This window comes from Natrix helvetica (genome assembly GCF_964273705.1).
Source record: "Natrix helvetica genome assembly, chromosome: 6".
Taxonomy (NCBI): domain Eukaryota; kingdom Metazoa; phylum Chordata; class Lepidosauria; order Squamata; family Natricidae; genus Natrix; species Natrix helvetica.
Window position 1 is genome coordinate 76,615,698 of NC_138553.1, and position 12,513 is coordinate 76,628,210.

A 12,513-nucleotide genomic window follows, 5' to 3' on the forward strand; every position below is an offset into this window, starting at 1 on the left:
TCTCAACTTTTCCACCCTTTTTCAACCTGGATTCTAACAGAGGCGGTTCCTTAATATGGATTTGAGATATACTGTCGTATAATAGACAGAAAACCCAAATCTGCAGTCAACGTTTTCTCTCTTGTGTTAATGATGCCCTTGTTTTGCCGTCTGCCGAAAATGCCACCACTAATGAGATAATATCAGTCTGCATGTGAGCAAGCTGACCGTAAGCTTTTAAAACAGCCCAGCTTCGACAGTGAGGAGCCGTTCTAATGTCCTGCGGCTGCCTCTGGTCAATGACATGGTAGAAATTGTCTTATCTCCCACCATTTGGGGCGGTGGGAACGTCACTGCCAAAACCACGGGTCCTAAAAGGAGAGGAAAAAGCCGCCTGCTACATTTGACTGGAGCAAACTGGACCCAGCTGAGCCCTCTTCACAGCCAGTCTTAACTAATTCCACTCTGAAAGCCTGGCCATGTTGCGGAGAGATTGACCTTAAATTGGCTTTGAAACGGAGATGAGCACTGCCCCATAGAGTCGGGAACGACTAGTACGTATGCGCGAGGGGAGCCTTTACCTTTACCACATCCATTCATGGAGAACATGCAACAATGAGCAAGGTCTATGTGCCAAGTCTTGGGCAAAACGAGATGTGCAGCAAATAAATTTAATAAAGAAACCTGCCCCTTTTCCCAGTCGCAAGGAGTTGAAACAGCAATCGACATCTATCACTTGCCTCCAGAAGTTGTGGGTGTCCCAACACTGGAAGGTTTTAAGAAAAGAATGGCCAACCTTTTGTCTGAAATTGTATGAGCAGAGAGTTGGATTAGAAGACCTACAAGGTCCCTCCAATTCTGTTATTGTGTTACATTAAAACAGAGAATTGGTAACATTTGCACTAGGCGGGTCAAATTTCTCAACTTTCAATTTCCAAACATTAAAAGGTAAAGGTTCCCCTTGCACACATGTGCTAGTCTTTCCCAACTCTAGGGGGCGGTGCTCATCTCCGTTTCAAAGCAGAAGAGCCAGCGCTGTCCGAAGATGTCTCCGTGGTCATGTGGCCGGCATGACTAAACACCGAAGGTGCACGGAACGCTGTTACCTTCCCACCAAAGGTGGTTCCTATTTTTCTACTTGCATTTTTTACGTGCTTTCGAACTGCTAGGTTGGCGGAAGCCAGGGCAAGTAACGGGAGCTCACTCCGTTATGTGGCGCTAGGGATTCGAACCGCCGAACTGCCAACCTTTCTGATCGACAACTCAGTGTCTTAGCCGCTGAGCCACCGCGTCCCTTTTTTTCCAAACATTAGGGGCGCTCAAACGTTGTGACATACCTTGTGGATTGTAAAAGATATTTTGGTTACTTTAATATAATTTAGATGGGCTTGGTAAGTAACTACACAAGCATATTTTTTAAAAAACATTTTGTTTGATTAAAATGTAAAGTTTTTATCGGTTTTCCCACAGCATTAAAAGCCGTGCACCAGTCCCTCGTGAAAAATAAATTAAGAGTGCCAAAATGTAATAGCTGCAGTTAATTTTCACCCCCACCTAATTCATGCCGATACATAAAAATAAACTAAATATATTTCAAAAGTCAATAATTACCCATTAAAAGGAAGCTTACAAGAAGGTGTTTACTTTGTATAGGCAAACATTCCTATATGAAATGTGAAAAGCTATATTTAGAAATGGAACCCAACCAGGAAATTAAACTGAGTTGGAGGAAAAAGAGCTCATGTGCTCCCTCACCCACACACCACCAGAGCTAAATTTGGCTTTCTCCAAGATTTGATGCCAACAGGGATTTCGTTTCCCTAGCCCGGAGGAATAAAAAGTTTTGAAACCTTTCTTCCTCCTTCTTGTGAGTCTACCCAATATTAAAGCGCGCTTTGGATTTTAGAGAGAGATTAGAAAAGCTGAAATGACTTTAAGAAGTTAGGCGACTTGTACGGAAAGGAAGGCGCATTAAATTCAGGCAGTCCTTGAGTTATGATCAATGGTTCAGCAACAAGCTCAAAGTTACAATGACCCCGTAAAAAAAAAAAAAAACAGTGGTGCAATTCAGACGGTTCTGTCTGGTTCGGGTGAACCGGTAGTGGTGGCGACGGGAGACTCCGCCAGGGGTGAAATCCAGCAGGTTCTGACAGGTTTTGGAGAACTGGTAGCAGAAAGTTTGAGTAGTTCGGGGAACTGGCAAATGCTACATCTGGCTGGCCCCAGAGTGGGGTGGGAATGGAGATTTTGCAGTATTCTTCCTCTGCCAGTCATCAAGCCACGCCCACCAAGCCACACCACGCCCACCAAGCCACGCCCACAGAAGCAGTAGTAAAAAAAAATGAAGGGCTCCACCCACCTGCCCGGACATCATCACATCCCGTTTTTGACGCTCTGCGCATGCGTGGAAGGCCCTGGGCATCCGTGGAGGTGAGCGGAGGTGAGTGTGCACTCACATTTGTGAACTGGTAGCGAAGGTAAGTTGATTTCACCCCTGAAAAAAGTGACTTATGACTGGTCCTCGTACTTATAACCGACGGCAGCGTCCTCATGGTCATATGATTAAAATTCAAGGGTTTGGCAACTGGCATGTATTTATAGCAATTGCAGCATCCCGGGGTCACATAATCAACATTTTCCACCTTCCAAACCAGCTTTGGATAAGCAAAGTTGATGGGGGAAGCCATGATTCCCTTTGCAACTGCAGTAATTTCCTCAACAACCCTGGGAGAAAGGTTGTAAAATTGAGCGCCGCTCACCTTAAGGACAGCCGCAGAAATTCTGATCCCAATTGTGGTTGTAACTCCAAAACTACCTGTAGCAGGGCGCTAAGGGCAAGAATAGGACCAAAACCCTCAAATGTTCCTACTCAGAGCAAGGTTTCCACTTCTTTACAAAACTCACTAGGCAGAAGGTCGCGGTTTTGTACAAGGATGAGTTGCTACAAGGAGAAGGTGGTGGCATCTCCAGAAGGTCCACAAAATAGAAATAGGACCATTCTTTCACTAGTGTGGAGGTCCTAGCAATAGCACTTATATACCACTTCATACTGCTTGACAGCCCTCTCTAAGTGGTTTACAGAGTCAGCATCCTACTTCCCAACAATCTGGGTCCTCATTTTACCCACCTCGGAAGGATGGAAGGCTGAGTTAAGTATGAGCTCCATCAGGATCGAACACCTGGCAGTGGGCAGAGTCAGCCTGCAATGCTGCATTCTAACCACCATGGCTCTTACAATTAATATATTTTATATATCTTATATTTATAGCAATAGCACACAGACTTATATACTGCTTCATAGTGTTTTCCAGCTCTCTCTAAGCGGTTTACAGAGCCCCCCAACAATCTGGGTCCTCATTTTACCAATCTCGGAAGGACGGAAGGCTGAGTCAACCTTGTCAGGATCAAACTGCTGAACTGCTGGCAGTCGGCAGTCAGGAGAATTCCTGCATTCTATCCACTGTGTCACCGTAGCTCTATTGTCAATGTCTTATTGACAGTTGATTAAGGTCCACTACAATGAACGATTAGATATAGGGAAGTCATCATGGGTACTCCTGATCAGAGAAGACTACATGGTGCTAGGCTTTGCCCTAAAGCAGGGGTATCCAACCTTGGCAACTTTAAGACTTGTGGACTTCAACTCCCAGAATTCCCCAGCCAGCATGGAGTTGAAGTCCACAAGTCGTAAAGTTACCCCAGCCTTAAAAGAATGGACTCACACACCACAATTAGTACAGTGAGCAGAATAAAACATATTATTATATGTTCTTGAGAGCTATATAGTTTGACCAAGCAAGAAGACTCTAACAGATTTTGTCACACCTTCCTGCGGTCAGACTTTGGCAATATGTTCAAAGAATTATTCTTCAGTTGCCTCGGGCAAATTCTTGGCAAAATTTTGGAACAGCTTTCAAGAAGCATTAAGCACTGGAGGCACAAGGGACAACAGCAGGGGTGGGTTTCACATCATTTTATCATCGGTTCACCCTGTACCGAAACTGTGAGTATGCGCGGGCCTTCCACACATGTGTGCAGCCTTCCATGCAAGCACTCTGCTAGCATCTGCGGCTTGCATGCATGTGCGCGACTTAGAAAACGTGGCTAAATAGGACGGCATAGAGCCGGGGTGGGTTGGTTGCTACTACTGGTTTGCCTGAACCAGTCCAAACCGGCTGAATTCTACCACTGGATCACAGTGATGGCGGTAGGAAACTTGCCAGTTACCGTTTTATCCTTACAAAGTTTATCGTTACATTTCGTAGCTTGGACAGATGTTCTCCCCGAACGTATGGCTTATGCAGAAAGCCAGCGGCTAATTGTAGTAGTACCACGAGGCTGTGGAAGAAGAGTGACATAATGATACCACTCCCGTTGCAGCAATACTCCTCCCGTCGAGTTTTGTAATATCATTAATTATCTGCAAGTTGAATGAAAAGGTAGGCTTATTGTGACATGTTTTCCAGTCAGCGGAGAATGGATCCAGGAAAGGATTACCTCTTATTTCTACAAGAAAAAACGCAATCTTTTAATCCAACTTGAAAAGAGGGCTTATTCAGCAGCAGAACTTCATCCAATAATTGGACGAAAAACACAGGATTTAAAGCAGACATAAGAACAGCTCAAACTGGGCTCTAATTAACTAATGCAAATGAGCGAAGGCAAACAAAACTCCACCCTAAAACAACCAGAAATAGATCAAATCCACTCTCAGGTTAAGTTGCTATTTTCTGTTCACAGTTAACAGGGAGAACCGGAAAAAAGAAATTGCACAAGAAATATCATTTGTACAGTCTTTTTATAACCAAGGAAGTTTTAGGGGCTCATCCATGTTACTGCTTTACATATCTCAGCCAAGGATGTATCTTACTTCCCCAATCCACTGGTTTCGCCGTCTGCCAGGGGTGGGCTGCTGGGGGCCCTTCCTCTCCCAGGAGTCTTCTCGCGGCCCATTTTGGATGGAGGTAAGTGCAGGACGCACACGGAGGCTTGGAGAGGGCGAAACACCGCCCTACCGGATGTTCGGGCCCATTTCTGGCCTCCAGAGGGCCTCCGGAGCATGGGGAGGCCATTTTTGCCCTTCCGGAGGCTCAAGTAAAGCCTCCGGAGCCCAGGGAGGCCAAACATTCGGTAGGCCTGTTTTTCGCCCTTTCCGAGCCTCTGTGTGCGCTCTGCACTTACCTGCATCCAAAACAGGCCGCCTGGAGACTCCTGGGAGAGGAGGGGCCATCGTGCAAGAGGCTGACTAGGCCACACCCACTGTGGCCCCACCCCAATCAGCAATCGGGCTGAGAACCCCTTGGTAAAATTTTTGAAGCCCCATCCCTGTCTGTATCCAGAGTGATCCTTGGTGGGACTAATACAGTATATCTTTAGAATTGCTTGCTGTGGTAACACAGGTAGCTCTCGACTTACAACCATTTATTTAGGGACCACTCGAAGTTACAGGAGCACTGAAAAATGTGACTTACGGCCATGTTTCACCCTGATGACTATTGCAGCATCCCCATGGTTAGGTGATTAAAACTTAGATGCTTGGCAATTGATCACAGTTATGACGATTGCAGTGTCCTGCGGTTATGCGGTCCCCTTTTGCCATCTTCGGACAAGCAAAGTCAATGGGGAAGACAGATTTACTTAACAATGGTGTTACTAATGTAACAGCTACAGTGGCAAGAAAGGTCATAAATAGGGCAAAATTCACTTAACAACTGTCTCACTTACCAGCAAAAGTTTCGGGACACAACTGTGGTCATAAGTTGAGGGCTACCTGTACTGTACATTTCCTAACCCAATAATACTTCTTCATATCTTCATTCTTTTAACTCTGTTTTAAGACACGATTACTTAGTTACCGGTTTGGTAGCGGAAATCTCAGGTGGTTCTGCCCACCTACGCCTGGCCCTAAGATTATCCCATTTAGGCCTCCCCCCCCCCAAAAAAAAAGGTGCAGAAGGATTGTACGTATGCACGGAGATGGCATGTATGAGCCAAGCAAAATTCCTATTTGTGAACCGGTAGGGAAGGTAAGTGTATACCACCCAAGACCTAGTATACCTCTAAGGTAGATCATCTCAGTTAGGGCATCTTTTGTCTTCAGGTGTGAAGGATCAGGACATAATAGAATAACAGAGTTGGAAAGGACCTTGGAGGTCTTCTAGTCCAGCCCCCTCCAAGGGGTTAAGTAAATTAAGGAATGCTCTTAAGTTGACCTATGACACCTACAGATGCCCAACACTGCTCTATGGCTCAGAAGGGCATCCATGGGTGCGTGTCTCTCCAAAGAGCCAAGACGGTGGTTGTGATGGCATGATCAAACTCTGCCCCCATTTTTTTTGCAATAAGTTGTACAATGTCTGCATGCAAAGAGCTGAAGTGTAATTCTATGGTTGAGGCCACCAACTCTGGTTTTTCCATTTCTGCTGTTCTTAATTTCATGTTACGATTCGGGTGGTGGAATTCGTTCGAAGCAGAGGACGCGAAGCCACACGTATTGCAAACACATTTGCACCAACATTCACATGTATCTTCTGGCTGGGTATTTTGGGTTTAAAGCCACAAGTTTACATTACAGCTGTTAAACTTAGAACTGGATCTTATTTACTATCACTGGTCTAGGAAGCCTTCAAGAACTGGACATTCTCCAAGAGTGAAATAAAAAACCAGTTAGTGTCTTATACATTTCATATAAGAAACAACACTGCCATACTTTAAGGCAGTCTCCGTTTGCTATTTCAGTACAAAAATGTGTCTAGTTAAAAATGACAGAATTCACCAAAAGATTCAAAAATGTTGTTGTAATCGTCTGTCTGTCTGTCTGTCTGTCTGTCTGTCTGTCTGTCTATCTATCTATCTATCTATCTATCTATCTATCTATCTATCTATCTATCATCATATTATATATATTTATTTTATATACTGTATATACATACATACATATATATACACATACGTATATATGTATCAGTGGTGGGTTTCAAATCCTGTTCCAACCGGTAAGGTTGGAGTGGGGCCGGCGGCGTCCTCATGGATGCGAGCAGCACGTGCGTGCGTCTTAGCGTCTCTGCGACGCCCCAGCTGCTCCGCGTTGCATCACGCAGGCACTGTACGCACCATGCAACTGCATGGAAGCGCAGAAGCCTTTAAACACCGGTAAGGAGCTTGGGTGGGCCCTCCGGAGCACCATACCAGAACGGTATCCAGTGTTCCGGGCTGGCTCCGGTACGCGCGTACCGGGGCGTACCGCCTACAACCCACCACTAGTAAGTAAGTAAGTAAGTATGTATGTATGTATGTATGTATGTATGTATGTGTGTATCAGAGGTGGGTTGCAGGCGGTATGCCCCGGTACGCGCATACTGGTGCCTGCCAGAAGCAGCAGCCACCGTACCGGAATGGTGCTTTGGAGGGCCCGCCCACTTGCCCTCATTCCTTACCTGTATTTGAAGGAAACGGGCCATCTGCACACCCGCGCACAGCGTACGGCACCTGTACGCTGCTCCGCTGAGCAGCTGGTGTCCGTGGTCCACACCCGGATCCCATTGCAGCCAAAGCCCACTATTGGTATGTGTGTATGTATATAAGAGGCTTTATGTATGTATGTATGTATATATGTATGTATGTATGTTCCAGCATAACTCTGGAGCACCTTGAGCAATTTCAACCAAACTTGGTACACAGATGACTTACCTTCCAGAAACAAATACTGGTGTGGAGGAGCGAAGACACCCCTGGGGTGTCTGTGTGTCTGTGTGTGTGTGTTCCAGCATAACTCTGGAATGCCTGGCCCGTTAAGGAGAGCGAGTGCGGCATCCTAGAGCGGCAACTGTTTGTGATGTCAGTTCCTTCACAGCTTCCTCTGGAAAGCCAGACGTGACGTTCGCCCTCCAGTGGACCAATGGGGAAACGCCTGATGGATTTGGAGGCAAGAGGAGCACATGGGAGGGGGAAGGGAGACGGCAGGGATGATGGGCATGGGAATAGGGGGAAGAAAGACCCCTCTCAAAGACTCCCTGTCAGACAAACTCTTTGACATCTATAAATACCTGGGCAACGCTCTGTTATCATCTACTTCTCTATATAATAGCAGCATAAAATACCATTATGTTGAACAAAAAAGGCTTACAGTAAATTAATAAAAGGGGTTTTTGTCGGGACCGGGAGTTTGCTTCATGCTCTTGGGAAGCCTCAGTCAGACCATCCGTTTAAAAGTCTACTTTAAAAAAACTTGCATCCACAGCCCCTGCTAGTGTCCATTGCACGCTGCCCCTGCAGAACCATTGCTTCTGCCTGCCACCCGACTGGCTGGGAGCTATTTGTCCCATGCATCAAAACGCCCAGGTCAAACGGCGTCTGGGTCAATGGAATCAAAGGGTAAGGGGCAGAGGGGCAGAGGGGCAGGGGCCCATGGGCTATGGAGAATGGCCGGGGAGGAGGAAAACTGGCTGTAAACCAGCTGAGGCAGGTGGCCGGGGGCGAAGATTGTGCAGAGAAGTGTCTGTGTCTCAACATCTCATTCTTTTCCCAGCCAGTTTCCCTGCAGAGCCTTGGCCGACTTCTTCCCTTCTTCCCCCTAAGCCAGTGTTTCTCAACCTTGGTGACTTTAAGTCCTGTGGACTTCAACTCCCAGAATCCCCCAGTCAGGGGGATTCTGGGAGTTGAAGTCCACAGGACTTAAAGTCACCAAGGTTGAGAAACACTGCCCTAGGCAGATGTCAATGTATAAGAAGTTATTTCAGTCTGTTGCGTTTCATGATGGGAGCCAAACCAAACGAGCAGAGCCCCCCGCCCCAGCCCCAGCCAAGCAGAACCGACTCACCCCCCCCCCCCTGCTGGGACATTTTTAGAAACAGCCACTTAAGTCTAAAATTCATGAATGAGCAGTGTAATTTCTGAGCTATTTCTGGGCTGCAACTGAGAGCGAAAGGCAGCCTTTAGGATGAATGGACATAATCCCGACATTTTTATGCCTTTCCATGGTTTCGTCTTCATGTAAGCAGGCTCGTTATAGCTAAATGCTTGCAGGAGATAAAGCGAACTTCATTCATCCTTCTCCACCAATAAAATAATCCTTATATATGCTATTTATATAAGACTCTAAAGGAACGCTGTGGCTCAGTGGCTAAGACGCTGAGCTTGCCGATCAGGAAGGTCGGCAGTTTGGCAGTTCGAATCCCTAGCGCCGCGTAACGGAGTGAGCTCCCGTTACTTGTCCCAGCTTCTGCCAACCTAGCAGTTCGAAAGCACGTAAAAATGCAAGTAGAGAAATAGGAACCACCTTTGATGGGAAGGTAACAGCGTTCCGTGCGCCTTCGGCATTTAGTCATGCTGGCCACATGACCACAGAGACGTCTTCGGACAGCGCTGGCTCTTCGGCTTTGCAACGGAGATGAGCACTGCTCCCTAGAGTCAGGAATGACTAGCACATATGTGCGAGGGGAACCTTTACTGTTACCTTATATAAGACAAGTGTACCAATAAAGTTTGGTTGTTTGGAATGCGTTTGATAATAATATTAATGAAATCATTCCTGAACTGGATTTCTAAGACAGTCTCTTCTCACCCACAGTACAATTTATGTCAACAATTTATCATCCCAGTATAATAGACATATTATATCAAGCTCTTTATTTATTTTTATTTAAAGAACATGATAGGACTTCCACTTTACCAAGGCAGAATGATGGTTAATCGTAGTTTTATATTGTAAATCATGAAAAAGTTATGCTAAATTTATACTTTTTTAAACGCTTGAATTTAAAAATTGGAATTAAGATTGCCGGTAGAAATATAAACAACCTCAGATATGAAGATTATGCCACCCTAATGGCAGAAATTGAAGAGGAACTAAAGAGCCTCTTGATTCGGGTGAAGGAGAGTACAAAAGTTGGCTTGAAACTCAACGTTAAGAAAACTAAGATCATGGCATCCAGCCCTCTCCATTCCTGGCAAATAGATGGGGGAGAAATAGAAGTAGTGACATATTTTATTTTTCTGGGCTCCAAGACCACTCCAGATGGGGTCTACAGACAAGAAATTAAAGGCGCTTGCTCCTGGGTAGGAAAGCGATGGCAAATCTAGACAGCATACTAAAAAGCAGAGACATCACCCTGCCAACAAAAGTGTATATAGTCAAGGCTATGGTTTTCCCAGTTGCAATGGATGGCTGTGAAAGTTGGACCATAAGAATGGCTGAGCGCCAAAGAATGGAGGCCTTTGAACTCTGGTGCTGGAGAAGGCAATCAAACCGGTCAGTCCTAGAGGAGATCAACCCTGACTGCTCTTTAGGAGGCCAGATCCTGAAGAGGAAACTCAAATACTTTGGCCACCTAATGAGAAGGAAGGACTCATTGGAGAAGAGCCTCATGCTGAGAAGGACTGAGGACAGAAGAAGAAAGGAATGACAGAGAATGAGCTGGACGGATGGAGTCACCGAAGAAGCCGGTGCGAGCTTAAATGGACTCCAGAGGATGATAGAGGACAGGAAGGTCTGGAGGAACGTTGTCCATGGGTTCAAGATGGGTTGGACTTGACTTCGCAACTAACAACAACAACAAAAAGAGAGTCCTTAAGGTCACCTGGAGTTTTGTCTGTGTCCTCAGGGTCACCTGAGTAGTACCTGCATCTCAAACTGAAGCGTAAATGGTTCTACTTTTTCTGGAAATCCATTCATACTCCCACAACCGTTCAAAGGGTGCTCATCCCAAATTGCATCGCTAAAATTCTATGGGGATTCTCCATCATCCAAGTCACGGTTGTCCCAAAGGTGCTTTTTCAAGAGGCAACTGGACTTTCTGTTTTTTTTTTTTTTTTGAAGACATTTTGCTTCTCTTCCAAGAAGCTTCTTCTAGCATTTTGGGACAACCATGACCTGGATGACTGAGAATCTCCATAGACATCCGATGCGATCATAATTATGCCCATCGCATAAACCAGCATCCTACAGTAGGAAACTATGAGCCAAAGTTGAGAAGCTGAAAATTACGATGTAGAAAGTGGGGCACTGTTATTTTATCTTAAGATATCCTTAGTTTTAAGACGTATTATAACATGCCTGGAGAAACATCGACCAAAAAAAGAGAATGTATTTGTAATTTTCTCAACGGCTTCACTTTTCCAGTTCGACTACCTTTTACTAAAAATAAAACTAAACGAATTCACTCAGCAGTGAAGTGTATATTTATCTAAGTTATTTTGCTGTGACTTGCCCTAAAACCGGGCTCATGTCCTCAAGGCTACAAATTTACTCCTCTGCATTTCTCAGCATTTTTTGTGTGCTCATTTTAAATGTTATCGCATAGCTCCACCATGTTTACACAATCTGTACACTCGAAACTTTATTACAGGCATGTCAATTCTAACTAAATATAGCAGAACAGATTGCTGTAGAATTGTGAAAAATAATAGGCATTTTTAAATCCAAGTTATTAGCATATACATTACCCATTTATCGCTTTCCACTTCTCTTAGAATTAGGATTTTTTGTTTTGTTTTAGTGTTCCCTTTGCTCCCTGCGGGGCCCGGGGCCTTGAGTTTCAGACTCCTGGTTTAGAAAAAAAGATCCTCAAACACTTCAGCTCATCGACACTTCCATGAAGTTTCTGAATCTTCATCCACCCCAAAAATTTATTTATAATGTAATAAATAGTATTTTAACTAATACTACTACTTCCGCTATTACTACTGCTACTACAATTACTAGAGACAAGTCAAAGTTATTCTTGTTGGTGGTTGAAAATCCAACCTTAGATAGTGTTGCCTTAGCCCTAGTCATAAAGGACTGGTATGGAGTTCCACTGAGACCCCCAAAAGATTAATTGACATTCCATTTTCTATCCACCACCTACTGACCCCTGAATGATCCATTAGATTGTTCCATCAACATTTGGGGGCTGCTGCCATGGACAACTTGCCACTGCCAACTCACCATGGCCAACTCACAACAGCCAACTGACAGTGACCAACTCACAATGGCCAACTCACCATGGCCAACTCACAACAGCCAACTGACACTGGCCAACTCACAATGGCCAACTCACCATGGCCAACTCACAACGGCCAACTGACATTGGCCAACTCACAATGGCCAACTCACCATGGCCAACTCACAACGGCCAACTCACAATGGCCAATTCACCACAGCAACTCACCACAAGCAAATCACCATGGCCAACGTGCCACAGGATAACTCACCACAGGACAAAAGTTACATTAATACCAAGGAAATGGCAGAATAAAATCATTGCAAAACGATGCAAAAGGAGGGACAAAATGAAACGTGAATGACAAAAATTAAAATAGCAATAGCACGTAGACTTATATACCACTTCGCAATGCTTTCCAGCCCTCTCTAAGCGGTTTACAGAGTCAGCCTCTTGCCCCCAACCATCTGGCTCCTCATTTTACTCTCCTCGGAAACGTGGAAGGCTGAATCAACCTTGAGCCTGGTGGGATTCGATCTGCCGAATTGCAGGCAGCCGGCAGTCAGCAGAAATAGCCTGCAGTCCTGCACTCTACCCACCGCGCCACCACGGC

General features: G+C 45.3%; 1 protein-coding gene across 1 annotated transcript in view; it reads right to left on the bottom strand.

The window, feature by feature from the left end:
- Positions 1–216: 216 nt before the first annotated feature.
- LOC309394229 (potassium voltage-gated channel subfamily KQT member 1-like) overlaps positions 217–12,513 on the bottom strand; it is a gene marked incomplete at both ends in the record, with an annotated part of 125,375 nt that continues 113,078 nt past the window's right edge. The window contains one exon of the mRNA XM_081957120.1: positions 217–350. Coding sequence (XP_081813246.1) covers positions 217–350 — 134 coding nt within the window. The remainder of the gene's footprint in view (positions 351–12,513) is intronic.